Here is a 27,226-nt window from a genome sequence, read left to right as displayed (position 1 = left end):
TTTTAAGGCTCAGGAAACCCTCGCAAGGTGTTTCGAGTTAATTAGATGATTCAGGTGATTAGTTGAATAGCCTACTTGTATACTTTTTCATGATATTCTAATATTTTGAGATAGGATTTTTGAGTTTTTTTCAGCTGTAAGCCAAAATCAGCAATAATAAAAGGCTTGAAATAGTTCAGTTGATGTGTAATGAATCCAGAATGTATGACATTTTTGTTTTTTTAATTGCATTACAGAAAATAAAGAACTTTATTACAATATTCTAATTTTCTGAGACAGTCCAGTATATATATATATATATATATATATAAAATTATATTTAGAAATGCACATGACACTGGATGCTCTTTGTGCTTATTAGTAACAAAAATGTGAAAGATCCCTACTTTAGACCAGCTTTGGTAGAGGTGATCTATAAAGAACTGTAGCTTTTGTCTCAAGATCACACTGTACCAGGGATGAATGTTGGGGAATGTAGAAAACAGTCATTCTGGGAAAAAAAACATGACGAATCGGACTTTGAAGGTCATTAAATATGTATTTATCTAATGTCCTTTAAAGTCTGATTCATTAAATACGCTCAAAAATGTTTCCACTTGTTTTGCTTTTATCTTTCAAGACCACTTTGTTTACTGTTTTCTAACATTTGTTTCTGGTACTGTGACTAAAAATAGTGTGATCATAAGATACAACCAAACGCCTTTCCGTATTGATATCATTTGTGGTTCAGATTCAGTGCTCTGGCTGTCACGACCTAGCTTTAAATCCTGTTGCATAGTAATTTGCAATATTTTTGGACTAATCATTGCACAAATATGATAATATACTCAAAGCTCGTGAACTTTGATTTCTTTTTAGCCAATAAAAATGCATTATAAATGTACGTTTGAGCTGAGAGAGAGAAAACATTTGAGTTTTAATTAAAAATTAGGGGTTTGCCTACTCCACGGAAAAATTCTTAAATGAATGCCTGGGCCTTGAGAAAAGCTTTTGTTCGTTTGATTTCATTGAATTATAAAGTATTATAAAATAAAAGGTTTCTACACAGATTCCGTCTGTTGTGGATTTTTCGGAATAACCCCAAAACACAGAGGTGGGCAGTCCAGTCTTTGAGGGCCACATTTCCTGCATTCTTTGTTTTTTCTCCCGCAATTTAGCTGATTTCAATTTATGAGCTTGTTAGCGATGCTGGTCATGCGGCTCTGAAGGAATGGGTTGTCCAACCCTAACACGCATCTCTGTCACAACTCACCTTAAAGTTGGGCTGCGCGAAGCATCGGGCTACGGCGATCATGGACGCGGTGAGTGGTCCCGACACGCCGATTGTGCTGAGGAACTCCGAGATGTTTGGCGTCAGGCGGAAAGGAACGGGACGGTTGGCGTCCAGGTCGCCCGTCGCGTCGTTTATGTCCAAGCGGAAGTAGGACACGTTCAGCTTGCCCGTGTCCTGAAAAGAAACGATCGGAGGCGTTCAAAGGGGGCGAAGTGATGTGAATAAAGCAGAAATTATCATTTTGGACATCTGTCAATGAAAAGTAACGATTATTCTATTTATTCCTCTGTTAAAAATATTTTACAAACTGTACTGCGGGGTACCAAAGTTCTTAGAAGGCCCAACCCTGGTTAGCTCCTGGAGATCGAGCGTTCTACAAACTCCAATGTTAGGGAACACCAACGGTGTTTGTACAGGAGTTTTAATGTGGTGTTTTCAAGAGCTTACATTTTGGATAAGGTGATTGTAAATGCTGGAAATTGTTGCCATTTTTTTCTCAACTCTGCTTCAAAATGACCCAAATGGTGCTGTCTGTTGGCTTTGCCATCTTTTCTTCCCACGTGATTAACGAAGCATGGCATTAGTTTGTACGGCATTCTCCTATGTTCCGTCATCAGGACAGGTGCATAACCGGGGCACTATGGAATTTCTATTAGTGCAAGGATTACGAATCGATTGTGGACATTGATTACAGGCCATGCAAAACATTAAGCATGCTTAGATTATAGTTGAAGTATTTTTGCCGTTTTATTTTAAGCACCAGGAGACGCTAAATACACCTTGTCCCTTTTCAAATGAGTTTTGAACATTAAAAAAAAAGACATTCCCGACTTGGATAAACAGGTGTAAAGCCTAACTGATCTCCAAGCCATAAAAATGCGACGTGGCACCCCCCCATCCAATAAGATTCAGGTATAACGTAATAGCATCGCTTAGCTGCCCGGGAGAACGCCCGTCAGAAAAGGGCGATTAGGATCGGAGGGGAGGGGCGTCTCGACTGACAAGACGATCTTTGATAGTGGCAATAAAATGTGTGGGAGGGTCCCGAGCGGCAAAATTGAAACGTTGGCGCGCGTAGGACGGCACTTAAAGCTCCGGCTCGCATTTCTAGCAGCCGCCCGACTGAGTGATAGGCGTTAATGCGAATGTCACGGGAGAGAAGGATGAGTCATAAAGACGGGAACGGCCATCTCCACGCAGCCGTATAAGCGTCTGGCTGTGTATTAAATCAACCTTGAGAAAGGGGAAAACATCTGACGTTTGAGGAACCGGAGGAGAAGCAAAACCCCGAATCAGACCGCCGTCCTAACCTGTGCGATCTGCAGCATCTCGGGGTTGAGTCGGTTGAGGTGCAGCATGAACTCGGCCAGTCCGATGAGCGCCAATTGGATGGTGAACATCTTGCGGAAGGTCCAGTAGTCGGTGGCGTTGGGGAAGGTGTGGAGGGCCCACTCCTTCAACATGCTGCGTGGAACCATGTTGCCCTGGACTTCTTTCAGGATGTCGCGCAGGACCTGGCGAACAAAAAACAACCGCATTTATTTTCTTGACTTTCGACAGAGAGAATAACACCAGAATCTTTGACCGCCGTAGCCTTCGATGGTTCACAAAAAAGCAACTTATGTTGGTATGTGATCTGAAATGATTGTACAGTGGACCCCCGGGATACAGCGACGCTGCCTTTTTCACCTTACAGTGTGGAGCGCAAGCATTAATGAACCCTCTTTGCAGCATTTCCCACGACAAATTATTTTACAGGCCCAAAAACTTGCGGCGTTTGTATGTGGTAAGCCTTATGCCGGTTTGCGACACGGCATCAGAGAAAAGCCAATATACCGTTGGATGAATTACTTCCCATAATGCCTTTTTCTTTTGGTTTAGAATCTTGTGTGCTTCATAAAGACTTTTCAATTATGGCAGTACATGAAATATTTGATTTTTGTACTGTATTTCTTCGAGATGCTAAAGGAATAAGAAAAAGCATAACCATGGAAATGAAGCTTTCAATCATTAAGAAATATGAAGAAAACACAGGCATCTGTTACTTTGGGTATAGCAAATTTCTTAGCAAATCGACAATTAGGACGATTATTAAAAATTAAGAGCCAGTTAAAGAGAATAAATCTAAGAATCCTCACAAGTTTTAAAATCAATTTCATTCTTTTATCCACTGTTTCTCCTGCAGTCTGCATCTACCTGCTACTTCACTCAACTAGCTTAAGTCACATCACACCATCAATTTAATGTATCCTTGACATTAAATTTCATTTATAATGGTATTCATAATACTATATAGAATTTTGTTATTGTATACTGTATCTATTCGCCATAGCTGTCAGTAAAGCTAATGGTAGAAGCAAAATCATAACAAACTTTGTGAAAATCAAATTTAAAGCAACATAAAATGCTACATTCGCAAGCTGCTGTTGTACCATGATTTCAATTTTAACCACCCATGTACAAATAAACATGACTTGACGCTGCATCCACCTGCTACCCCACTTGACCAGCTCAACTTATGTCACACTAAAGATAATAAAAAATCCCTTTATTTCTACTGTATATTTTAGTTATTCAATCATATACAAATTACACGTAAGTTGAACTTACAAGATATTATTTTTATCTGTGGTACTGGGTGTTCAGAACACATTAGCTTATTACCATAGGTGTATATGGCAATTTTCCCTTACCATGCCCTTCTCAGAACAGATAAATGATGTATCCTGGGAGTGTACTGTACATGTTAAACAGTGTCATATTTGTTAAAGTATCTTCACGTAGCATCTTTCCTGTAATCATTAAACAACATTCGTTACTAATGGTAGGAAAGGGCAAAAGCTAGGGAACCCAAGAACAAATCTCCACGTCATAAAAAATGGAATCATTTTAAAAAAAGATATATTTCTACCTGGTGGCTAGCCTGCGTGCCCCTGGCCTGCACCGTGGCCAGTCTGTCATAATATCTTGAAATGGGATTGTCGTGCTCAATGCCCTTCTTGGCGCAACGCTGCTTGTAGATTTCGACCAGTGACAGAGACGAAGGGTTGTCCTCCACTAATCGCATCTGTGGAGACACTGCCACCACTCTCGGCACTAGGAAAAAAAACGACGAGAAGGTGAAAAATGTATCGGCTGAAAAAAGGACCTAAAAATAGCTTCCTACCGGTGAAGAAGAGATGCCTTTTGGTGGTCTCCTTTCTCTTCTCCAGACAAGGGTTGAGGAGTCGCAAGAGCTGCAGGACTCGCTCCTCGCGCCGAGATTCCGTCAGGCAGGCGTCGTTCATCACCAGGTACGGGTAGATCTTTCCGTTGTGGCCGCGAATGTAGAGGCGGCGTGCTGCTGTGTTGTGCTTCTGAACAATCTCCACTCGGGGCATAAATCTGGACGGAACAGAAACTGAAGTTAAAAAAAGCACTGGGCCAAAGATTGAACCTTGAGGAACTCCACTTGTATGCATTTTTGAGGGGCAAGGCTTACAAAATACCAGCCTGCGAGGTAAGAGTAAAACCTGAAAATGGACAACATTTTTACCTAGCGATCTTGATGTAGTAGTGAGTAGGTTTGGGCATGAGGAACTCGCCAGGGATCTCCACCTCGGCCGTCTGAGCCGAAAAGTTGCTGAGGAAGCGGCACTTTTCTTCAATGAGGAAGAACTTGGGCAGCTGCTTGGTCTTGGCCTCCAGGATTTTGATCCACTTCTTGAGTTTGGAGATCAGATTATGAAGCTTCATGGATCCGGGTACACTGAAATCAAAGTCTGGCCGGTGGGGGCACAAACGAGAACAGTGAAAACTCAAACTCGCTTACATAAGAGCAAGACAAATCTCACTCAATGTCATTTTTTGCATATATGTGCACAAATATATATAAATATGTATGCGGTTTAATAGAATACGTTTTAATGAATTGCATCATTTTCTCTAGTGTGTCGTATAATTGTGGCTGATTTTTGTTTCGGTCATTATCAGCCACTAGGTGACATGAGTATCTTATGTTGGAGATTGTTGACAGGAATTGTACATTTTTGAAACGGCATACCTGTCAACTTATATTGTCCGCATATTTTTTGATCATTTCAATTTGTGAAAGGCGTTTGACAATTATAGGACAGGGACATTTTTATAAAGCATACTGCTATGTAGAATAAGCAACACTGAATTTATTGAAGAACTAAGAAATAATTTTGTTAAAAAACAAACTTGTTCACCCAGAATATCTGTCTTCTACATAGTCTGTCTTGCTGTGAGTAAATTTGTAGGGATTATTATTGCTTCAAAAGGAGGATTAATAATCCTTAAAGCTGGTGTCCGTAAATTCAAAATATTCTACTTGCTGACGCTATCTTCTGGCTCAATTTATCATTGCAGCCTCTGTTCAAGCTGCTTGTGTGGCCAGTCCAACAATTAAAGAAACCCTCGAGCTTGTGCTTGAGAATTCACTCGACTGATACGCGAGCTTGAACAGTGTTAAGAGTTAAAAGCTGAGCTTTAGTGACATATCAGACTTAAAATTCAATTGTCTGACGTATGAACGTTCGGATCTGGAAGGTGCAAAGCCAACACTTGTCCTATCCAAAATACAACAGAAATAAAAATTTTCCCTACCAGAAAAAAAAGACGGCTGTGACCAAAGGCCCCCCGCCCCCCCTAACAGATCCCCGACTAAAACAGCAACTCATGCAAATAGCGTTTGCCATAATTGGATTTGAATGCCTCCCTGCTGCCAGATGTTATATATGCTCGCATAAAGCCATATTTTCCGGCTCACAAAGCCCGCCAAAAGCAAGCCAGCCACTAGCACGTTCCCGGGAACGGCGACTGGGCCCGCAAAGCCCTTTTGTTCCGCTTTGGCGACGGCCGGCGCTATCCCGGGTCGCCGTGGCGGACGGGGGCTCGCCGCGAGAAGCCTAGCTACGCGGGCGCAGCTGGCGCCGACATCCGGACAGATTTATGACGCCGCGGAGATCGCCGCCGGCGTTTGTGTCGCCGCTACGCGTTTGCACGCTAATGCCGTCGCACCTGTCGCCTTTTTGGGTCCCTTTTGGCACTCACCTGTGGTGAACTGCCCCTTCATCTTCTGGAAAACGGGGTCCTGTGCCGTGGCCTGGGCTCGCCGGGCCAGAGACTCCGAGGCGGCGCTGGAGAACATGTTGGAGACATTGGAGACATTCTCCAATCCTACGCCAAAAGTGCTGACCAGCTTCTTGACAAAGTTGAGCGTGTGGGGCGTGATCTTGGCGTCGGACACTGCGCCACTTTTCTCGAAAGCCACCGAGTAGCACTTGGCCAAGCCCTGTTGGAGTTGTCTCAGAACCTGCATGGATTAAAGAAAGGATCATCAACTCAAAGCATGTCGGAGGTTGGGAAATGATAGCAAAACTGGAGGACAATGCCTCCTGCTGCTGCTGCAGTTTCCAAACCATCAACCACAATCCAACTTGGGTCTCCAAATCCCTTGCCTTGTCATTCGAGTTCATCACAAGCATCTATCACAGATTCTCCCTTAGCTCTTCTCCCTCCCTGAGAAAATGCTAATTACTAAATGTAGTATGGACTCCATTATCCATGACCAGACTATATATATATATAATTAATGAATTGTCCTGATTGCATCCATTTTTTTCTCATTTTAAGGATTTTTTTATTTCTAGAAAATTATGTTTAACTTGGGAAAATAAATAAACAAAAATGAGTGAATTGATAAAAAAATATGCCTTCTGCCAAACAATTTAAAGAATGTTTAATAACATTTAGAAAAGTTAAGTAATTTAAAAAAAAATATGATTGTTTTATTAAATGTTTTGAATTGTTAACAACTTACCCATAAAATGCTATAAAAATTAACTTGTCTTACTTAGAAAATAAAATGTGATTATTATTTTTAAATTTGACTTATTAAAAATATCACTTTAATTTAGTAATTGTTTTTTTTAAATACCAACTCGTTTTCGCCAGAAAATAAGAATGTTTTACGTTTTTAAATATCATTTATTTTTGTTTTTCTTCTTTCTTATTAAAAACATACTTTAAATGTTTTTCTCTTAAAATTACATTTTCTTTTACATTTCTATTTCCCCCCAATTGTTTTTTTTTTTATAAATGACTTGTTTATAACAGTATTTTCATCAGAAAATAAAATACATAGGAAAATGTATTTAATATCTTCAAATTAATTTTTCAAAATCTTCCCTGCAAAATAGGAAAAAGGATCCTGGCAATGGACACGCGTCATTTCAACACTGTAAAAACAACACGTATGAAATTAAGCAGCGTAAAAGACAACCCGACTACCAGCTTGCCTACATTTGCACAGATGGAAAAGACTTTCAAGTCAGCTGTGTTGTCTCACGCGTAGAAAAGTAGCCCGGGCTTTACTTCTCACCTCTTCGTGCCAGTTCTCCCTGAACCAAACCATCTGGTCCACGATTCCCTCCAGGGAGGACAGGAGGGTGGGGTGGACCTCGCGCTGCATGTGCATGATTCTGCTGCAGCGCCACATCGGGGCCGTGGCCCTGATCGGTCCGGGATCCGAGGTGCCCGAGTGAGACTGGGACCCCACCGACGCCGGTTGCTGTTGTCCCGATGCGTCTGAAGGGGGGGAAGCGTTGATTGAAATCTCGAGGGTTACATATTAAAATTAGAATTGATCTGTAGAGCGCTTTTCAATAACTGCACACTCGAAGAGCTTTTAAAAGCAATTCATGTCCAATTTTTCCCTACACAAAATTCTTGAACAACAGCAATCGTGACATTCTTTTGGGTGAATCCAGAGAGCAGATCATTATAATCATATCAAGGAGAGATAAAAGCTCGCGTCAGCACCGCTGTTGGCCTGAGAAAAAAGGGGCGGGCTCTGAATACATGTTTACGGCTATATTTACATCGTACTGCTGAATTTTGCAACAACTGGGAGCTTGCGACGTTCTTTTGGAGGAATCTGGAGACTAGGGAATTACAGTGATCAAAACGAGAGAAGATAAAAGCAGTGTTTGCCTTAGAGTAAATTAAAAGCTGTTCAGACTGATCAAACATATAATGAAAACACCTTAAAAATCCATCCTGTAACACGCAAGAAACCAATGCAGCACTTTAAAAACTGGTGTAATGTGATCCTGTCCCCATAAGGATAAGTGAATTTTGCGATGGCTGCAGTCTTGCGACATTCCTTTTGGAGAGTCCTGAGAGCAGGGAATTACTAAAATCAAAACAAGGGGAGATATATGGGTATACCCTGGCTTTATTTCACCAGCAACATTCTTTTGGGGGAATCGAGAGAGCAGGGGATTATAACAATACAAGCGAGAGATAAAAGCATGGATCGGCACCTCTGTGTTAGCCTCAGAAAAACGGGGAGCTCATGCTGCATCTTTAGTGCTGTATGTACCAGCAGCAAGCCTTATGTAATCTGAAGAGCAGATTACATAACGTTTGCATGAGAAAGAAATTGGCAGACTGGCTATATTCTTCAAATGAGAATAACCAATCACATGGGACATTGTTTTGGGAGATTCCGGAGAGCAAGGAATTACAATCATCCAAACGGGAGGAGATAAAAGCCTGCGTTAGTGTCGACATTCTTCACACAATAATGTGTCTTATTCATATTTTTGACACTAACACTAAGCAAAAAATAAAATATAAATTTTAGCAGTTTTGGGAAAAGTCTCTCTTTGACTTTCAGGGCCGATGATTAAGACCCGTTTTGTCCTGTAGAAAGTTCTCGGTCTCCAACGTCCTATGACTTATAACTCTGATTTAAGTTTTCCATTCGGTTTAAGGAAATCCTATCAATACCAGAATCTGGGTTCTTACCACTCTTGTAGCGTTCCCTTTGCTCGATCTTGAGCGTCAGGTAAAGGGTGCGGATAGGGAAGTAGACAGCCTGCGGGTAAACCCGTCCCACCTGGCAGACAAAAAAAGAGGGTCACGCGTTACATTTCAAAGTCTTCTCTGCTGAGAACGGGAGGGAGGGGGACAGAGACTGAGAGGGGAGCGATTGGGGGAAGGCGAAATATCGGCTGTGAGATCATGTGAGCGTTTGCAGAGAAAAAGATGAAGATAAAAAGAGAAGAAGTGAGAAAGAAATCACACTGATCGAGTCAACCCGCAGTCGAGTGCAAAAACCAGTGTGAGCGCTAATGAAACCGACCTTTTCCAGAGAAAAAAAATGAACGGAAAAGTAAAAAAATCACAACATTCTGAGCCATGCGACTATCTAACAAGTGGCTGAGTGTAGTCGAGTATTGTTTTATTTAGCTATCAGGCATCCCTACTTTACAATATGATAAACTTGTTTTATACAAAAATAAAGTGAATATTTATGATCAATGAAATAGTAATGAAAATAAATTCAAAATAAAACACAAACATTTGGCTCAATTCAAATAATTTTCTTATTTAATGATTATTTTTTTAGTAAAAGGGAAATTATACGTTTTTCTTTGCGAAATAAAACAAAATACTTATGGGCAGATAGAATAGTAATGAAACCATGTTTTACCTATCTTATGAAATGAAACCATGTTTTACCTATCTTACTAATTTTGTAAAACTAGATTATTAGGATGGGTACATTAATAAGAAATGATTAAACATATTACTTATTGTACTCGATATAAACTAAACATTTGGCTGAATTCGAGTATTTTCTTTAATTTTTTTAATAGTAAAAGGAAAAAATAATTCATTTAAATTTTAACAAAATTATATCCCAGTTAACTAATGTTTTTCACTCAGTACATTTTCACGTCGTTTATTTCCTTCAAATCCAAAAAAGCATGTTTTAGAATTGAAAAAAAAAGGGGAAAAGAATGCTTTTCTCTCAATAATGGCACAGCACAGGAGGGTTGCCCTTCCACGGCAATCAATGTTTTCTTGCATAAATGTCAACCGAATGAAAGGAGAATGACAACTATTTGGAAAGAGGGAAATGAGCAGAGTGAGAAGAAGGGGAGATAAAGGCGGCGTCTGCCAGTGACAGTAAAGATGAAAGTGGGAGGGAAGGCGGCGCGGATCGGCACACTAATGTGGGGTTAAGACGTCTTCACCCGGGTGAGCCGAAGGGGCGAAGGGCCGACGCCCGACAAAAAGAGAGCCCGGCCCGATTCGCCGTTAGCTTCTGATTCATCTCGCAACCTAGCCCGAGGCGCTCTTTGCCTCACCTTCATCAATTTTTCAGCATACGTTTTTCAAACATCCCGTCGCCAAGGAAAAATTCTAAATAATTCAGGCAAACGACGGGGAAAGTCTGCCGTGAATACAGACGAGAGACTCGTACGTGGACGCGGCCGTCGTTTTCCCTAACAGTCTGTCACTTTATCACAAGATTAAAGTGACAGTGTGTAATATTTCACCGCTGAAGGTCACTATAGCTTATAAACGTCCTTTAAAGAAGACCCACGATGGAAGTCCAAAACCCACTTGGCAAAATTATAAAGCCTACTTCTATATTCTATTGAGTGCGTGAAAATGAATTTCAGCCAGGAGATGAAAGCAGGTGCCTGACATGAATGGCTAGAAAAGGAATCAATGGAGAAAAAAGCACCGGAAGCCTGAATGACAGAACTGAGCTGTTAAAGGCGACCGACATTAAAGGATGAACCCAGCTTTATTTACACGGAACATCTTACAATAAAAATAGTAAGAGGCAAGCCAATACCTGCAGCTAGGTGGCCAGCATGAGTGGCTAGAGAAAGAAACGGTGGGAAAAACACACCAGATGCCTGAATGACAGAACAAAGCTGTTAAAGGCGACTGGCACTGAAGGATGAACCAACCGAAAGTAGCTAGCAACAAGCCATTAACTGCAGCCAGGTGGCCTGCATGCGTGGCTAGAGAAGAAAACGGTGGGAAAAAATGCATCAGATGCCTATGCTTTCAAAGCCGACCGACACTAAAGGATGAAGCTAACTTAATTTACACTGAGCAGCGTACAACAAGAATAACAGCTGGTGACAAGCCATTACCTGCAGCCAAGTGGCCAACATGAGTGGCTAGAGAAAAATGGGTGGGATTCCTGAATCCCGTAACTTAGCGACCACTGAAGGCCAGCAAGTTTTATTTACACGTAGCAGCGGACAATAACAATAGCGGCAGGCCATAGATTGTAGTGTTTAATCTAAATTAATCAAGTATTTTTACACCACTAGGGATCACTAGAATACACACTGGGGCTTTAAAAAAAATAACTCTTTCGTAAAGATTGTAAAAAAACCTATTCTCGCTCCGTCGAGAGACGGCGACTGCTCTTTGAAGATTATTCCCTTGAAATGGTGTCGAAAAAAAATACTTCATTTGCTCTGCTTAATGAGTCCTTTCTTTAATTACTCACCGCGCTTCTGCTGTGTGGATGCGCACAATAGTCACTTTCTAATCATTTCATGTGCAAATAATATCAAATCCAATCCGCCGGAGTCTAGTGAAAACCAATAAAAGGGTTTCAGAGTGGAAGTGGGGAGTGTAAATGCTTAATTTAGTAAATAAAAAGCAAGCAAGGCAGAGATCACTTTGGCGTGAATGCGCTTAATTTATCGCTATTAAGAACGCGCCTATGAAAATGGATGCCGGCGTGCGAGCCAGATGTGCCGGGCTGAATCGATGCAATGGAGCGAGGACACCCAAAGAATTCAGCGGCAAACGTTAAACGGCGGATGATATACGGCTTCCGATATTTTCACCTTGCGATGTGGAGTGAGATGTTTATTCCCGCCCCCCGTTACGGCATCGTACCCCACAATACGACATCAACAAAACAAATGATATTCCCTGCCCAAAGACGTACAGAATGATAACTTTTTGGGGTGAGCGGAGTGACTGTGCAAGTTACGTGCCTCATACGCATCTAGGATGCCTTATCTGCTATTGGTCGATGTCATAAAATGCTGCTCTGCTATTGGTGTGTGTCACGGCATCATGACGATGCCATTATGCAATTGACTGAACTCTCTACACAATACTCCCGTTCTCGCTTCTTTCAGTTCAGAATCTCGCAAAAACGACTTTACATTTTTCTGCGATGGGTCCCAACACTTGCAGTAATGCTAAAGGAAAAAGCAAGATGATAACAATTGAAACATAGTGTGAGATAATGCACAATGATGAAGAAGGCACAAAAATCACTACCCTCGATAAGTTTCATGGTCTTAACCTAGGGGTAGCAACCAAAAATATTGAAAGCACCATTTTTTCACCCGCAATCATCACGCGCAAGTGTGCACAATTAGTGATTGAGTTCGTAAAACAGAAGTCAAACATTTACAACTCTTTCACAATGTCTAAAAAAAATGGCCAAAGTCAAATACATGGTTAAAGGTGTTTTAGAGATACGCACTTGTCTCAAAATGGCCTCTTTTGGAAATGAGAGAGAGAGAGAGAGAGAGAGAGAGAGAGAGAGAGAGAGAGAGAGAGAGAGAGAGAGAGAGAGAGCATCAAGGGGAAGAGCAATGCATTGCAGTTCAAATGTAATATCTGTTCCACATATTTTTACAGCACTGAAAAAAGTGTGTCATTTTTATCCTCCAACAAAAGCCATAATAAAATAAAAATATATTTTCTTCCCCAATCTTTTTCAATGCGTAAACATTTTTGGAAACATGCTCGGGAGACGCTCGATGGCGCTAAAGAGCCGCGTGTGACTCCTGAGCCGTGGGTTGCCGACCCCTGCCTTGATCAATAGACAATCAAGACTTATTAGAAATAAGGAGGTGATTAAAGTGAGGAAATCTTCCGAAGGGATGACAATCCTTGCAAGTGGAAGTTTTAAAATTAGTTTGAATTATTATCCGCTAACTCCTCCTTCTGCATCCACCCACTAATTCCACTGTACCAGCTCAAATCACGACATACCTGTATACTGTATAAAATAAAAAGTGTTGCTCATTGACCCCCTCCAAAATAAAATTTGTGTACATGCAAGGGAAGCATGTTTACATACGCACCTGGCTTATGAGATTGAGCAAAGGTTTTCCTTCAGATCCGACTAAGCAGGTCAGCAGTTGCGGTATCCAAGCCAACCACTGGATGGGTGGGACCCCGATGCAGTATTTGTCCACTGCGTTTGCCAAGGTGTCCTTGTCGTCGAAGCTGAGGAGCCACAAGACCTATAATCGAGGAAAAAATAGCGTGGGGAAAAATTAGAAAGGTGATGGTAATTACGTTTTTATGAATTACATAAGCAATGACGTTTTTTCCTGTTACGTGAAATATTGTAAAAATAAAACGACAGGCCCGACGCAGCGGGAGGCCGGATTGCAGAGTTCATTGTGGCTGATACTTACAGCAATAAATGATGGGACGACGTAGGAGGCCATTTCCGTTCTGTGCCTCATTACTGAGACGATATTGCAAAAGCCCCTCCGTATTTTCCGAGCAGGTTACAGATTGCGCATAATTGCTGGTAATGACTGGTCAAGTGGCCGCATCAGTCAACGTGAGGCACTACCGACTCGGCTCGGCGGGACAGTAACGGCAGTGGAAGCGGGGGGGTCGGCTAAGGAGGGTATCACTTAAGAACCAAAGCATTTGAAGTAAAAAGCAAACATTGTTTTTTTAATTCTGTCGTTAGAGGCGGGCTCTAACTGGGTCTCTTCGGGCCCCTGTGGCTCGATTGTCCGATCCAGTTTCATAAATATTAGTGTGAAAAGGCCCATTTGTCCCAGGTTTTCTGGAGTATTATGTTGCTATAGAGTAAAAATAAGGAGGATAAAGAAAATCAAAAGTGGTGGGTCTTGGAAGTGGCTCTCACTGGATATTATTGGCCCCTTGTGGCAAGCTCATTTGGTTGTATCACATCGAATCCCATTTCATAAATTTACACGTTAAAATGCCTATTTGTCCCAGGTTTGCTAGAGCACAAGTATGAGGGGGAAAAAAAAAAGAAAACTGGAGGGGCTGGGAACCGGCTCTCATTGGGTCTTGTCGGGCCCTCGTGGCTCGCTCGTTTAAATGTATCACCGCGGATCGCATTTAAAATAAGTACACGCGAAAATGTCTATTTGTCACAGGTTTTATGGACTGTATTGTTGCTAGAGTGTAAGAAAAATAAGAATGGGCACAAACTCAATGGGTTTGTTGGGCCCTCGAGACTCAATTTCATGGATTTAAATGTAAAACTGTCTACTTTTGATGAACTCTATTGTTGCTAGAGAGCAAAAAAAAGGAGGATGAGAGGGAAAACATGTAAATGTATATTGTGATTTAAACCATATGATCATTTCTAAATATAATGATGTCTATCTATCTATCTATCTATCTACCCTGGTCATATCCCTCGAGAGGGATAACCTACAGCAAGACAAATATACAAAAACAAAGAAAATAAAAAAGGGAAATAGTAGCCAAAAACACACACAAACATTTTTGGACCATGGCCAACCCAAATGCCCAAACACCCAAACAAGTTAAGCACCTTTGGCACCCAAGTTGGTCATGCTTTCGTCCCTCCAGGTGAAACAGGACAGGGCCTGACAGCTTTCACTGGTTTACCCCTCCCGTGTCATACGGGTGCCCTGCCTGTCCCCTAGAACATGTCCAAACATCCCCCTATCCTTTCACAACACTTCTCCACTCATTCCTGTCACCAACAAGAGCACTAGCTTCCATTATATTTAGACCTCTTTCCTGCAGTGCACTCATAACACCGTCCATCCACATCAATCGCGGCCTTGACGTAATGATGTAAGACATGATAATAAGTTAGGATTTTAATATTTTGCAAACAGAATGAGATAAAAGAAAACCTCTATTCAGTGCCATTTACTTGAAAAGACCTCCACTGTCTTTGACTGGGCGATTCAACGATTAGAATACGTGATTATTAGCCACGACAATATTTAATCATGACTTAAAACATGGCCGGACCTGCAGATCTACACAGAAAGCATAGCAGACCGAAGCAATAGTGTAGGAACCACAATGAATGCGCTCGAGCGTGTCTGTATAAGTAGTCGCAATGCTTGTTAGCAAGGAGTCCGTCTCATTACCTCCCACATGGGCTTCGCTCGACTGGCGAACGCGATCGCATTAGTTTGACTCTCTGAAAAAAGGTCCGCTCGTGCGGGAGGGTGGAGATTGGAGTGTCAGGGGAGGCCATTAGACCTTCAGCGTCCGTGTAAGAGGATTCCACTCCGCCATTGATCTGCAGCGGGAAGCAGTCCACGACGACTGCCGCCGGTCTGCGAGCAATCAAATTAGGACGGAGGCTGAGCGGCGGAATAAAATGTGTTTGGGCTCCATCAGAACCGATAATGTATGGGCTGGATGGGGTCCGGAGACCAGGGAATTAACAACGACCCTATTTGAAAAAAGGTCTGATGGAGGGAAGGCGCTCCCGAGGCAGCATGGGCTCGGTTGCTCATGCCCGTATAAACTCGTAAATCCAGGGGCTGGAAGTATGACTAACACAGGGTAAATGGGAGCAGTCTCCATGAAGGTAATGTAATCAGTCGAGTGTGGATGGGGAGTTGCTCAAATGGATATTTCAAACTTTAAAACGTTTTTCCCCAAAATTTTATGAAACACAGAAAAGCCCAAGGACACAGCGACCCCATTTTATCGCTTCATGATGTGGAATAAGACGTCTTTCCCCCACTACACAAGAACAACTCATTTTGTATGCCAAAAAACTTCCACGTCTCTAAGATGCCTGTCTGCTAGTGGTCAAGTACTATAAAATGCTAAACAGCGATTTGTGTAAGCGAATTGTGACCGAACTACTTCCCACAATGCCTTTGTCTTTATTCAGTGCAGAATCCCCAGTAGTCTGTAAAGACTCCACTGTATTTATTCATTTTGGGTATCATAGCTTGCTGTGATGCCACAAGCAGAAGCAAAAACATAACTTTGGAAACGAAGCTCGGATTATCGAGTACATGAAGGAAGCTCACGAATCACCACACTTGCTAAGTTGCATGGCCATGACCAATCGTCGATCGGGGCAATTATTAATAATAAGGATGCGACTGAAGCAAGGAAATCTTTAAGGGCCTGACAATCCTTGCGAGTGGAAGATAAAAACATTTAAAATAATTTCATTATTAATTCTCCAGCCCATTTCTGCATCCACCCGCTAAGTGCACTTGTACAGGCTCTAGTCAAACCAAAGGTAAATCAAATTTCATTTTTCCTTTACATGTATATTTATTTATAACATTATTTAAACATATATATGTATATTACAACTAAGTAGGACTTAGGTTGATACTTGTTTCTATCTGGGGTACACATGAGCTACAGATTACCATAGGTTTCTATCCCCCGCTTTACGGCACCTCGGAACTGATTAATGCCGTATCCCGGGGATCTACGGTACAGGAAGCACTCACCTTGGCGAGGTACTTGCGTGACTTGCTCTCGTTTTGGTGGCGACACGCGTGGAGGTAGCAGGTGATGGCGGAGACTCCTAAATGGAGCTGACGGTCCTTCACGAAGATGTTCTCCAGGTAGTCCCCCCACATGGCCCACGCCTTCACCAAGACGTCGTGCATCTGCACCGCGGCCGAAAAGGCCTTGTTGGCTTCGTCGGACCTGCAACGACATAGGTAAAGAAATGATTCCTTTCAAATGAAATCAATGTGACAATCATTTGATTCCAGAGCTTGTTATTTAAAACACACCATTTGTATTCTATCATCCCCAAATATTTTGCACACCCGACCGACCACACGATGCTCCTTCGACTCCCACCCGCTTGCTGTTGCTTCTTACAAACTTAACGATCGCGATAAACCCTGCTGAGGTGAAATCAACTTTTGCTGATTGTGAAGGTTCTTGCAAATTGCCTGTGGTTAATTATTGAGCCGCGTGTACATTTAATAAGGCTTCCTTAATTTGTCTTTCACCCCTCAGGATACAACGTCACATTCCGGATGACGGGTGGGCAAAAAGGAAGGCGGGGTGAGCTGCCGTGTTTCTTCGAGAGCCCTGTGGCTAAGGATTCCGACCGACTGTACGTGATGATGCCAGCTAAAAACTCCAGCGACGTGGTTTGATCCTAACACGGTAGCTAATGAAAAAGTCCAAATGAAGCTAAATGAACATGTCCAAAAAGATATCTCTTGATTATAGTGTATTTAAAAGAGAGCTACAAAAAGAGCTACCTTTAAAGAATAAGACTTATCCATTCATCCATGATCTGCACCGCTTATCCTCAGTAGGGTCGTGGGGGTGCTGGAGCCCATCCCACCTAAATGTGGGCAGGGGACACCCTGAACTGGTTGCCAACCATTCGCAGGGCACACAGGGACGGACAATTCGCATGCTCATTCACACCTAGGGACAATTTGTACCGGCCAATTATCCTGACATGCATATTTTTGGAATGTGGGAGGAAACCAGAGTGCCCGGAGGAAAACCACGCAAGCACAGGGAGAACATGCAAACTCCACACAGGAAGGTTCGATCTCATGACCTCAGAACTGTGCCGCACACGCGCTGCCATGTCAAAAAATGTTTGGTTATTTTAAGTACCGTATTTTCCGCACTATAAGGCGCACCGGGTTATAGGACGCACCCCGAAAAAATAGTTTTTGGTCCTATTTTTGACATAGATAAGACGCACCGGATTGTAAGGCGCTACAATGAGAACGTGGACAAAACAGTCAGATAGTTCAGTCAAACTTATTACCCCCTGAACATTCCCAAAGCTTGCAAAGACGCAAATACGTGTCAAGAACACGTGCGGATGCGGTGTCCGTACGATGTCACTCAAATGCATCGTTCCATTATTCGGTTAAAGTCTTGGGATTCAAGAAATGCCAACCATTCTTTCGTATATATTTTCTTTTTCGCTCGCAACTTTATTGTGCATATGACGATAAACACTTGGAATTGAGTTTAATTTAAAAATAGACACTCAATTCCATCCGTTATCTGCACCGCTTATCACAGAAACATCGAGTTCGGTCTGAAACAAGATACAGAGACAATATAAAACCTGAAGTAACTCACCGAAGTCGTTGTGTTCATAATAATGTGCAGCCGTGGTCCTCTTATATCCGTGAGGGTAGTAAATCCAGGAGAATAAAATATTTTCAAATACAGAATAGAAAAAAAATGCTTCCTCTATGCCGTCAGCCACGTGCCATAAACATTCATCTTTTTCGGCCAATTGCAGGCTTTGTGTCGCCGTTTAAGCCAATGGCAGCCTGTAAATGATAAAAAGGATCCGCCTCTTGACCTCCGAATAACTCTAACCAATAGTGATCGACTCAACTGATGATTGACCAATCTTTTTCGGCCAATTGCAGGCTTTGTGTCGCCGTTCAAACCAATGGCAGCCTGTAAATGATAAAAAGGATCCGCCCCTTGACCTCCGAATAACTTTAGCCAATAGCGATCGATTCAAATGATGATTGACACATTGGTTAGCCAATGAAACGCCGGTAAATAAATCCCAGCATACACCGCGTACTACTTGGTGTTCGGGGGAAAATCTAGTCGGCGGCTGCAAGTTAGTTGGAAAACTTAATGTTGATCCACAAATAAGGTGCACTGTGTTATAAGGCGCATGGTCAGCTTTTGAAAAAAATAAAGTCTTTTAGGTGCGCCTTATAGTGCGGAAAATACGGTATTGTTTTATGTATTTTAAGAGGAAAAAGCATTTATAACCATTTTAGATATTTTTTTGTTTTGGTTATTTATATATTTCGATTTTACGAGAAAATCAAGTCTTGAAGATGGCACAAATAAAATATGTTTTTACAAGCTTATTCTAAGAAAAAGAGCAGTTATATATACCCCCCTTCCCAGTTTTGTTAATTCTATGGTATTTTTTATTTTTGAAGAAAAGTAAATTTTGTACAATTAAAAATGTATTTAAAAACTTATTTTAAGTTTTTTTTTAATTTTAAGAGAAAAAGCTGGACTTAATGTTTTTGGTTTTACTCGTTTTATTTTGTTTATAGTTTACGAGAAATGAAAAGTTTTTAAATTTAGTACAATACAAATCCATATTTTCCAAAACTTATTTGAAGTGTTATCATTTTAAGAGAAAAATTAGTTTTCTTTTTTTTTTTTTTAATCACCCTAAAATTTGGACTATAAACCGCAATTTCCCCCTGAGCTTTCAACCCTGAGGCTTATGCAATGATTCAACTAATTTATGCAGTTTCTCTAACGGCCACCGGGGGCGCACGGGCAGTTAAGGTAAGTGTGAGACATGTGGAATATATGTGTCGAGGAAGGCAGAAGTTTAATGTAACTTCGGGCATGAATAAAACTAGCATGAACAGACCCTCATCATGGTAAAGGTGACAATCGAAAGGGGAGGGGTAACCACCATATTGGTAATCATATTACGAGTCTTTTTATTTGTAAACGGAAATACTGTGGCGAAACGAACAGATGAAAAGAAGCAACATTCTAACAAAGCGGAAATGTTTAAGGCAGATTCGTATTCCTCCTTCGGGATTTTCGTGTGTTTTGGAGTAAATATTTTACACATTTGGATTCTATGGATTGTCCTTGATGTAACGAAGCCATTTTCACAGACATTCAAAAAAGTTGAAGACGGCCAGGGGACGTAATGGTGAGTCAAGTCAGCTTTATAGATTTTGGGTATCTTGTTTTAGACTAATCGTGAGGTTTCTCTGATGAGTACATATCTTGAATCCCATGGATTTAAGCATTTCAGTGACTGGTGACATCGTACAGACACGTATTTGTTTATCAAAAGTCCTGCAGGCCGTCGCAACGTTAAGGAGTTGAGGTACCGTATATTATCAAAACTTTCTGTGTACCGTCTTTCTTTGTATACATTTGATGTTTCAATGTGGGCACATGCGGCTTATAGTCAGGTGCAGCTTATATATGTTAAAACGTTTTCTTCTTAAAAATGTACTGGGTGCGGCTTATAATCAAGCGCGCCTTGTGGTCTGATTTTACAGTAATCCTTTAACGGTATTTCTTTATTTTGGTAGAAAAGCAAGTACAAAGTATACTATATTTAAAGCTTTTTTGGGGTACTTTTTAATACACAAGTACACTTCGTTCTATTGCGGTTTTTAAAAATTATTTTTTCAGAAAAAACATTTTAAAAATGCGAGAAAAAAAAATCAATAACAATTCGTTCTTTGCAGTAAATTCATGCATCCGTCACACATACTTGTTGATCTGAGCCAGGAACATCCCCTTGAGAGCATAGAACTCAGCCGTCATCTCCTTGGTGAAGTACTTCAGGTTGGTGGACTCGATCACCTCTAAACCCTGGAGGAAAGCAAATAAAAGGTGACCAATTTTTGGTCAAAAATAAAAACAGTTTGTTCATTCAATTTCCGGACCACTTATTCTCGCGAGGGTCACAGAGATTACGATCAAATTAAGGAACAAAGAAAAGAGAAGAGTACATGATCACAACTTATCACAGTCAGACGTGTTTGAATGGATTTATGACGTCCGTAGCAGTCAATGGCATTAAATGTCTTTCGGAAAGCCTTAAGTGATGAGTGGTCCTCAACACGCCACCGTGAAAAAGGAGACACAGCCAGGGAGCGGAGCAGAGAGTGCAAACGGGGAGAAGATTTGGAGGTGAGGGAAAAGAGAGGCCGTCTGGCATTTTCAGCGGCTTGTGTCGCACTCGAGCACTTCTATTAATCAGAGAACTCAGTGGGCTTAAGTGTAATCCCCTGAGACACCTTTGCTTCCAAATCTTGGTGTAATAACATGTCACCCAAAGCTACTCCCGACACTTCCTAACGTTTTTCATTTAAAAAAAATATGGGTTTGGAGGGTGCCAGAAAAAAAATCAATTCGAGGGATGCGCGATAACTGTTGTTGCGACTGATTACGGGTGAGCTCTCAATGCCTCGCGCACAAGATGATGAGGTAGAGGAGACATGACCAAGAGTTAATAATACTTCTAGAAAAAAATAGTCAAGTCATGTTTATTTGAATAGCCGTTAATCACAAACAGTCTCAAATGGCTCCACAGACTATTGCAATCCACAGACTATTATGACACCGTCCCCTGATCTAAAACCTACATGTGGGTAAGGAAAACTCAAAAACCTCAACATGAGGGAAATGAAGAAACCTTGAGAAGGGACTGCACATGAGGTAATCCTACTTCCAGGATGACCAGGTTGCAATGGATGTTGCATTAACAAGCATTCATCCATCCACCCATCCTTTATCTGCACTGCTTATCCTCAGTAGGGTTGCGGGGGTGCTGGAGCCCATCACAGCTGTCTTCGGGCAGTGGGCAGGGGACACTGAACTGGTTGCCAGCCAGTCGCAGGGCACACAGAGATAGACAACTCACTCGCTCTTTCACACCTAGGGACCAATTCACCTGATTTGCATGTTTTTGGAATGTGGGAGAAAACCAGAGTGCCCGGAGGAAACCCACACATGCACGGGGAGAACAGGCAAACTCCACACGGGGAGGCTGCGGTAGCTGGACTTGAACCCTGAACCTCTGCACCGTGGGGCTGCATGCTAACCACCCAACCGCCGTGCCACCCTCATTATCAAACAATAAATTAAAAAATAAAATATAGAACGTCTTGGGATAGAGAAGTCGCAGGTTAGAATCCCGGCTCCTCCGTGTTATATGTCAAAGTGTCCTTGGGCAAGACACTGAATCCCTGATGCCCCCAATAAGCAGGTAGGCGCCTTGCATGGCTGACTCCCTATTGTGTGTGTGAATGGGTAAGTGTGAAGCACATTGTAAAGCGCTTTGGAAGGTCTTCATTGACTTGAAAAGCACTATATAAATGCAGACCATTTACCTTTTAAAGTAGAATAAAATTTTAAAAAATCACAACTGCTTGGTCCATACAACCGATTATGTCCACGCTCTCTGGTGCCTTGCGCACATTTTGAAGAGGTATAGAGGAAACACAACAATGTTGTGTTAACTTCTGCTTTAAAAAAACAACATATATTATAATAAGGAACACTAAAGGTTAGAATCCTTCTCAGGAGAAATGTCTGAAGACAGAATATTCTAGCGTGGTATTAAGTCACTAATCACCAGGCGATAATTATAGTGCAACCCTAATAAATACTTCATTCAAAGTCGTATTTTTCCACCACATTATGAAGTTCAGCTTCAGCTTTGAGCAGTACATTTACAATGCAAAACTGTGAGCTCAAAGGCAACTGAGCGCTAAAACAGAATTCAAATTGAATTATTTAAATTGGAGTGGGCCGGTTGCTGTGTTTTGTCCACATATAATTAGCATACATTGTCCCGATAAAACATTTCACCAGACAGCTGCTGGAGCTGGTTTCATAAGCTGCTCATTGGGTGTCTTTTTGTGCAAATTGTAAATCGACTTTCCCACCCAGGGACGCTAAAGTAATCTCCCTCCATCTAAAAGACATTAAAAAGTACGGACGCATTTGTGGATTTTCGGTTTCGGCTGCAAGAAAACTGAAAAAGAGACTTTCGAAAGACTTATGTTGTGTTGAGTTTGTGTGCGAGCAAATTCAAAATCCTTACCTGCATGCATTCATTCTTGCCCATGACACCAGCCAGCTGTAAGTAGCATTTGACCTGCTGCCTGATCTTCTGGAAGCAGTCTACAATGGGCACCGTCGGTATGGTGTGGATACGACTTAGGATGTCCAGTGCCACGTTCACCAAACCCTGTGAAACAAACGACCATCAAGCTGTATTAAATAGATCAGTTGAACTGAGAGGATGAAAATGTTCATTGAGATTTCAATCTTTCACCTGTTTGCGCCCAATCTTGCCGTACTGAATAATAGCAGACGCCGAGGCGTGCACTCCCAACATGGCGTTGTTGTTGCTGGGATCGTGCTGCGTGTTTGTCTCGTACGCCGTCACTATGGCTACGGGGAGAAAAGACACAAATATAAATGCTGTCTGTATTCATTACACATCATTGAAGAGGAGCGCGACGCGCCGGGGACACAAACGCCCCCGCAATTGGGGCACGGCGATGGATTTTAGCAAGGAAATTCAATAGCGCTGCGGCACAACTTTCAAGGCTGTTGCGTATCAAAGAAGTGCATTTTATCTCGCACCGGGGAGGGAGTTGGCGCCCGTGCTGTAGTCAGAAAGTGTAAAAACCTTGGTAGTGATGCTGGCGCCACATGAAAATGCTGCTCCAGTGGGACAGGTCGTCAGACACGATGGGAAGTCGATTCCGCCACGTTTTCACCACCGTCTTCATGTCGTGGAGGCTGGTGTTGCGGCCCAAGTTTGCCGGCTGCAGCCCGGCGTTGATTTGGGCGGCCTCTTGCAACTCAATAATCTGCTGCGCCGCCTGCAATGAAGAAAACGGCCTTATTTTGGGTGTCGGTAATCGTAACGGTCTCCTTTAAATAATTATGGATGAAAGATCACGTTATTTCTCTCCTGCCAATATTGATAACAGATCAATGCCTTGAGACTGATACCAATTACGCATGTGTACATACCCAGATAATACTTTTAATCATTTTACAAATGTTCAGTTACTTAAAGTCCCACATAGGCAAGAAAAATGTGTACTGTATTTTAATAATAATAATAATAATAATTTCCTTGTATTGTCATTCTGTGTAACAATGCACACAGAACGAAATGTCGATTGCACCTGACCCGTTGTAGCGAGCCGATGCAGCCGCAGCCAACAGAGGGCGCCGCCGACCACTTTTTAAGTCTTAGGAATGACTCGGCCGGGGCGCGAACCACCGACCTCCCAGTCTCAAAGCGGGCGCCTTACCATCTAGGCTAATTTTCTGCACTATACGGCGCACCGGGTGATAGGGCGCACCCCCAAAAAATAGTTTTTGGTCCTATATCTTCCATACATAAGGCGCACCGGATTATAAGGCGCTACAATGGGAACGTGGACAAAACAGTCAGATAGTTCAGTCCAACTCATCACCCCCTTAACATTCCGAAAGCTTGCAAAGAAGCAAATACGTGTCGTAGACACGTGCGGATGCGGTGTCCGTACGATGTCACTCAAATGCATCGTTCCAAATATCATTTGGAAGGTTAAAGTCTTGGGATTCAAGAAATGCCAACCATTCCTTAGTTTCTATTTTCTTTTTCGCTCGCAACTTTACTGTGCATATGACAATAAACACTTGGAATTTAGTTTAATTTAAAAAAAGACCCATCACAGAAACATCAATATCACTCTGAAACAAGATACTGGGAAAATATATAGCCGGAGTAGCTCACCGAAGTCGTTGTGTTCAATAATAATGTGCAACCATGGTCCTCTTATATCCGTGAGTGTAGTAAATCCAGGAGAGTAAAATATTTACAAATACAGTACAAAATAGTAAAATACTGTTTACTCTATGCCGTGAGTTCTACCCAACATGCTATTCACATTCATCTTTTTCAACCAATTGCTTGCTTTGTTCTGTCCCTTTAGCCTATGCGAGCCTGTAAATGATAAAAAGGATCCGCCCCCTTTACCTCCGAATAACTTTAGCCAATAGTGATCGATTCAAATGATGATTGACACACTGGTTAGCCAATGAAATGCCGGTATATAAATCCCAGCATACACCGCGGACTACTTCACGTTCAGGGGAAAATCTAGTCGGCGGCTGTTGCATTAGTTGCAAGACTTTGCGACTTAATATTGATCCATATATAAGGCGCACTGTATTATAAGGCGCATGGTCAGCTTTTGAAAACAATTAAGACTTTTAGGTGTGCCTTATAGTGCGTAAAATACGGTAACTTATTCTTATCAACTCACATTATCTTAGCTGTACACATTACTAGCTATAATATAAATACAAATCCTACATTGGACAAAAGTACAATTGTCTAATTACGGCTGAAGAGGGCGCTCCGAGCGGCACCCATAAAGCAAAATGTCAAGTACAGAAAAGTAACACATTGTGTCGTGGTTTAGACAGTCCTTTTCAGACTTTGTTGGGCAGCTGCTAATCTTAACTGACAAGCTCTCAATATAAATTATAGCCCCCGTGTGAAATAGTTGGCACTTTATTGTCTAATGTGAGCGAAAACCTGTGCCACAGAGCACTGGGCATCAGCAAGATGCCAGACAAACACGGCCGCGACGCAGGGATTTGACTATATAAAAGAAATACAAGTTTCTCGTCATGTGATTTTTTTCCTTTATAAAAATTAACATTGGTATGATAGTTCACGTATGTTTGCCTAGTATATCAAATGAAAGAAGGCACCAACACATACTAAAGCACTCAAATCTATAGATGCACGACATGGTGGCTGTCCAGGGATTTTGTCCCGTTTTAGTGAACTGTCACTCGATAATCTTAAACAGATGGTGAATACGGCCAAACCGACGACTTGCCAGTTCGACCCGCTTCCAGGTTCACTTATTAAAGGTCTCTTTGGCGTTCTTGCACCTTCAGTTCTAAATATTTTAAACATATCACTCTCCTCAGGTGTAGTTCCAGCTGCTTTTAAGTCCGCCGTCATTAAACCCACACTGAAACGACCCAACCTTGATCCAGAAAACTTATGTAATTATAGACCTGTGTCAAACCTACCGTTTCTTTCTAAAATACTTGAAAAAGTAGTGGCACAGCAGCTGAATGATTTCATGTCCGATAACAATCTCTTTGAATCGATGCAATCAGGATTCAGGGCTAACCACTCTACTGAGACAGCTCTGATTAAGGTAACCAATGATCTCCTACGGGCAATGGACTCGGGCGCATCATCACTTTTGCTGCTGCTGGACCTTAGTGCTGCATTTGACACAGTGGACCATAATATCTTGCTAGAACGGTTGGAAAAATGGATTGGTCTCTCAGGAAACGTCCTATTATGGTTCAGATCCTACCTCTCAGATAGGACACACTGCATTAAATATGGCGAATTGACATCTGAGCCATTTAGTGTTACTTGTGGTGTTCCGCAGGGTTCAGTGCTTGGCCCCCTTCTCTTCAGCATTTATATGCTTCCACTGGGTGATATTATTCGCAAGTATAATGTCAGTTTCCATTGCTACGCAGATGACACTCAACTCTCCCGATGGAGGAATCTGCCACACTAAACTGTGGAAATTTGGAGGCCTGCCTCACTGAGATAAAAGAGTGGATGTCACTCAATTTCCTGCGTCTTAACTCTGAAAAGACTGAAATGTTAGTTATTGGTCCATCTAAGTCCCGTGACTTGTTCTCTAAAACCGCTGTGAACATAGACAATTGCCACATCACACAGAGCGACTCACTTAAAAATTTAGGTGTCATTTTCCACCCCGATCTGTCCTTTCAAACACATGTGAAGAAAATTACTAGAACCGCTTTCTTCCATCTCCGTAACATTGCTAAAATTCGTCCTATACTTTCTCAGTCGGACGCGGAAATCATAATTCACGCGTTTGTTACCTCCCGTCTCGACTACTGTAACGCACTACTTTCCGGTCTTCCGATGACCAGACTCAAGAGTCTTCAGCTGGTACAAAATGCTGCAGCGAGGCTTTTAACAAGGACAAGAAAGTACGATCACATCACCCCAATTTTGGCTAACCTGCATTGGCTCCCTGTTAGCCTAAGATGCGATTTTAAGGTTCTCCTAGTACTATACAAAATCATACATGGACTTTCCCCCTCATATCTTTCAGATCTGATCTCCCCCTATGTCCCGGCCCGAAGCCTTCGTTCCGAGAGCGCCGGTCTCCTGGTGATCCCAAGAGCCAAGAAGTGTTCCGCTGGTTCGAGAGCGTTCTCCATCCGGGCACCGGTGTTGTGGAATGCTCTTCCTCCTGAGATCCGATCTGCAACCTTGGTGGAAATGTTTAAATCTAGGCTTAAAACTCACTTCTACTCTATAGCATACGAATAACCTAAACTTCTTATATGTAACAACTTGTGAAGCCCTTAGAGACTAATTGTGATTAAGGGCTATACAAATAAAAATGACTTGACTTGACTTAAATATTACACGCAGTCCCTTTAAGTCTGCATTCAGCACAATAACATGCAGGTGTGTCAAAAAAAAAAAAGAAAACTCTGAGCCATGCAACTGACGATATAACCAAG

The 27,226-nt window shown here is 42.0% G+C and overlaps 1 protein-coding gene across 2 annotated transcripts in view; it reads right to left on the bottom strand.

The window, feature by feature from the left end:
* The window catches only part of trrap (transformation/transcription domain-associated protein), a 103,756-nt gene that overhangs the window by 3,744 nt on the left and 72,786 nt on the right, over positions 1-27,226 (bottom strand). For both annotated transcript variants that reach the window (XM_088323149.1, XM_088323148.1), the window contains 14 exons: positions 23,310-23,505; positions 22,950-23,068; positions 22,716-22,862; positions 20,376-20,476; positions 16,597-16,798; positions 13,213-13,374; positions 9,089-9,179; positions 7,659-7,864; positions 6,329-6,590; positions 4,809-5,034; positions 4,440-4,657; positions 4,185-4,369; positions 2,584-2,787; positions 1,253-1,447 (listed from right to left, as the gene is read on the bottom strand). In XM_088323149.1, coding sequence (XP_088179275.1) covers positions 1,253-1,447; positions 2,584-2,787; positions 4,185-4,369; positions 4,440-4,657; positions 4,809-5,034; positions 6,329-6,590; positions 7,659-7,864; positions 9,089-9,179; positions 13,213-13,374; positions 16,597-16,798; positions 20,376-20,476; positions 22,716-22,862; positions 22,950-23,068; positions 23,310-23,505 — 2,514 coding nt within the window. The remainder of the gene's footprint in view (positions 1-1,252; positions 1,448-2,583; positions 2,788-4,184; positions 4,370-4,439; positions 4,658-4,808; positions 5,035-6,328; positions 6,591-7,658; positions 7,865-9,088; positions 9,180-13,212; positions 13,375-16,596; positions 16,799-20,375; positions 20,477-22,715; positions 22,863-22,949; positions 23,069-23,309; positions 23,506-27,226) is intronic.

The sequence above is a fragment of the Urocampus carinirostris genome, chromosome 19 (assembly GCF_059441175.1).
Source record: "Urocampus carinirostris isolate Australia breed hairy pipefish chromosome 19, RoL_Ucar_1.0, whole genome shotgun sequence".
NCBI lineage: Eukaryota > Metazoa > Chordata > Actinopteri > Syngnathiformes > Syngnathidae > Urocampus > Urocampus carinirostris.
The sequence above is the reverse complement of the archived record's forward strand: the minus strand, read 5'-3'. Positions and strand labels throughout refer to the sequence as shown.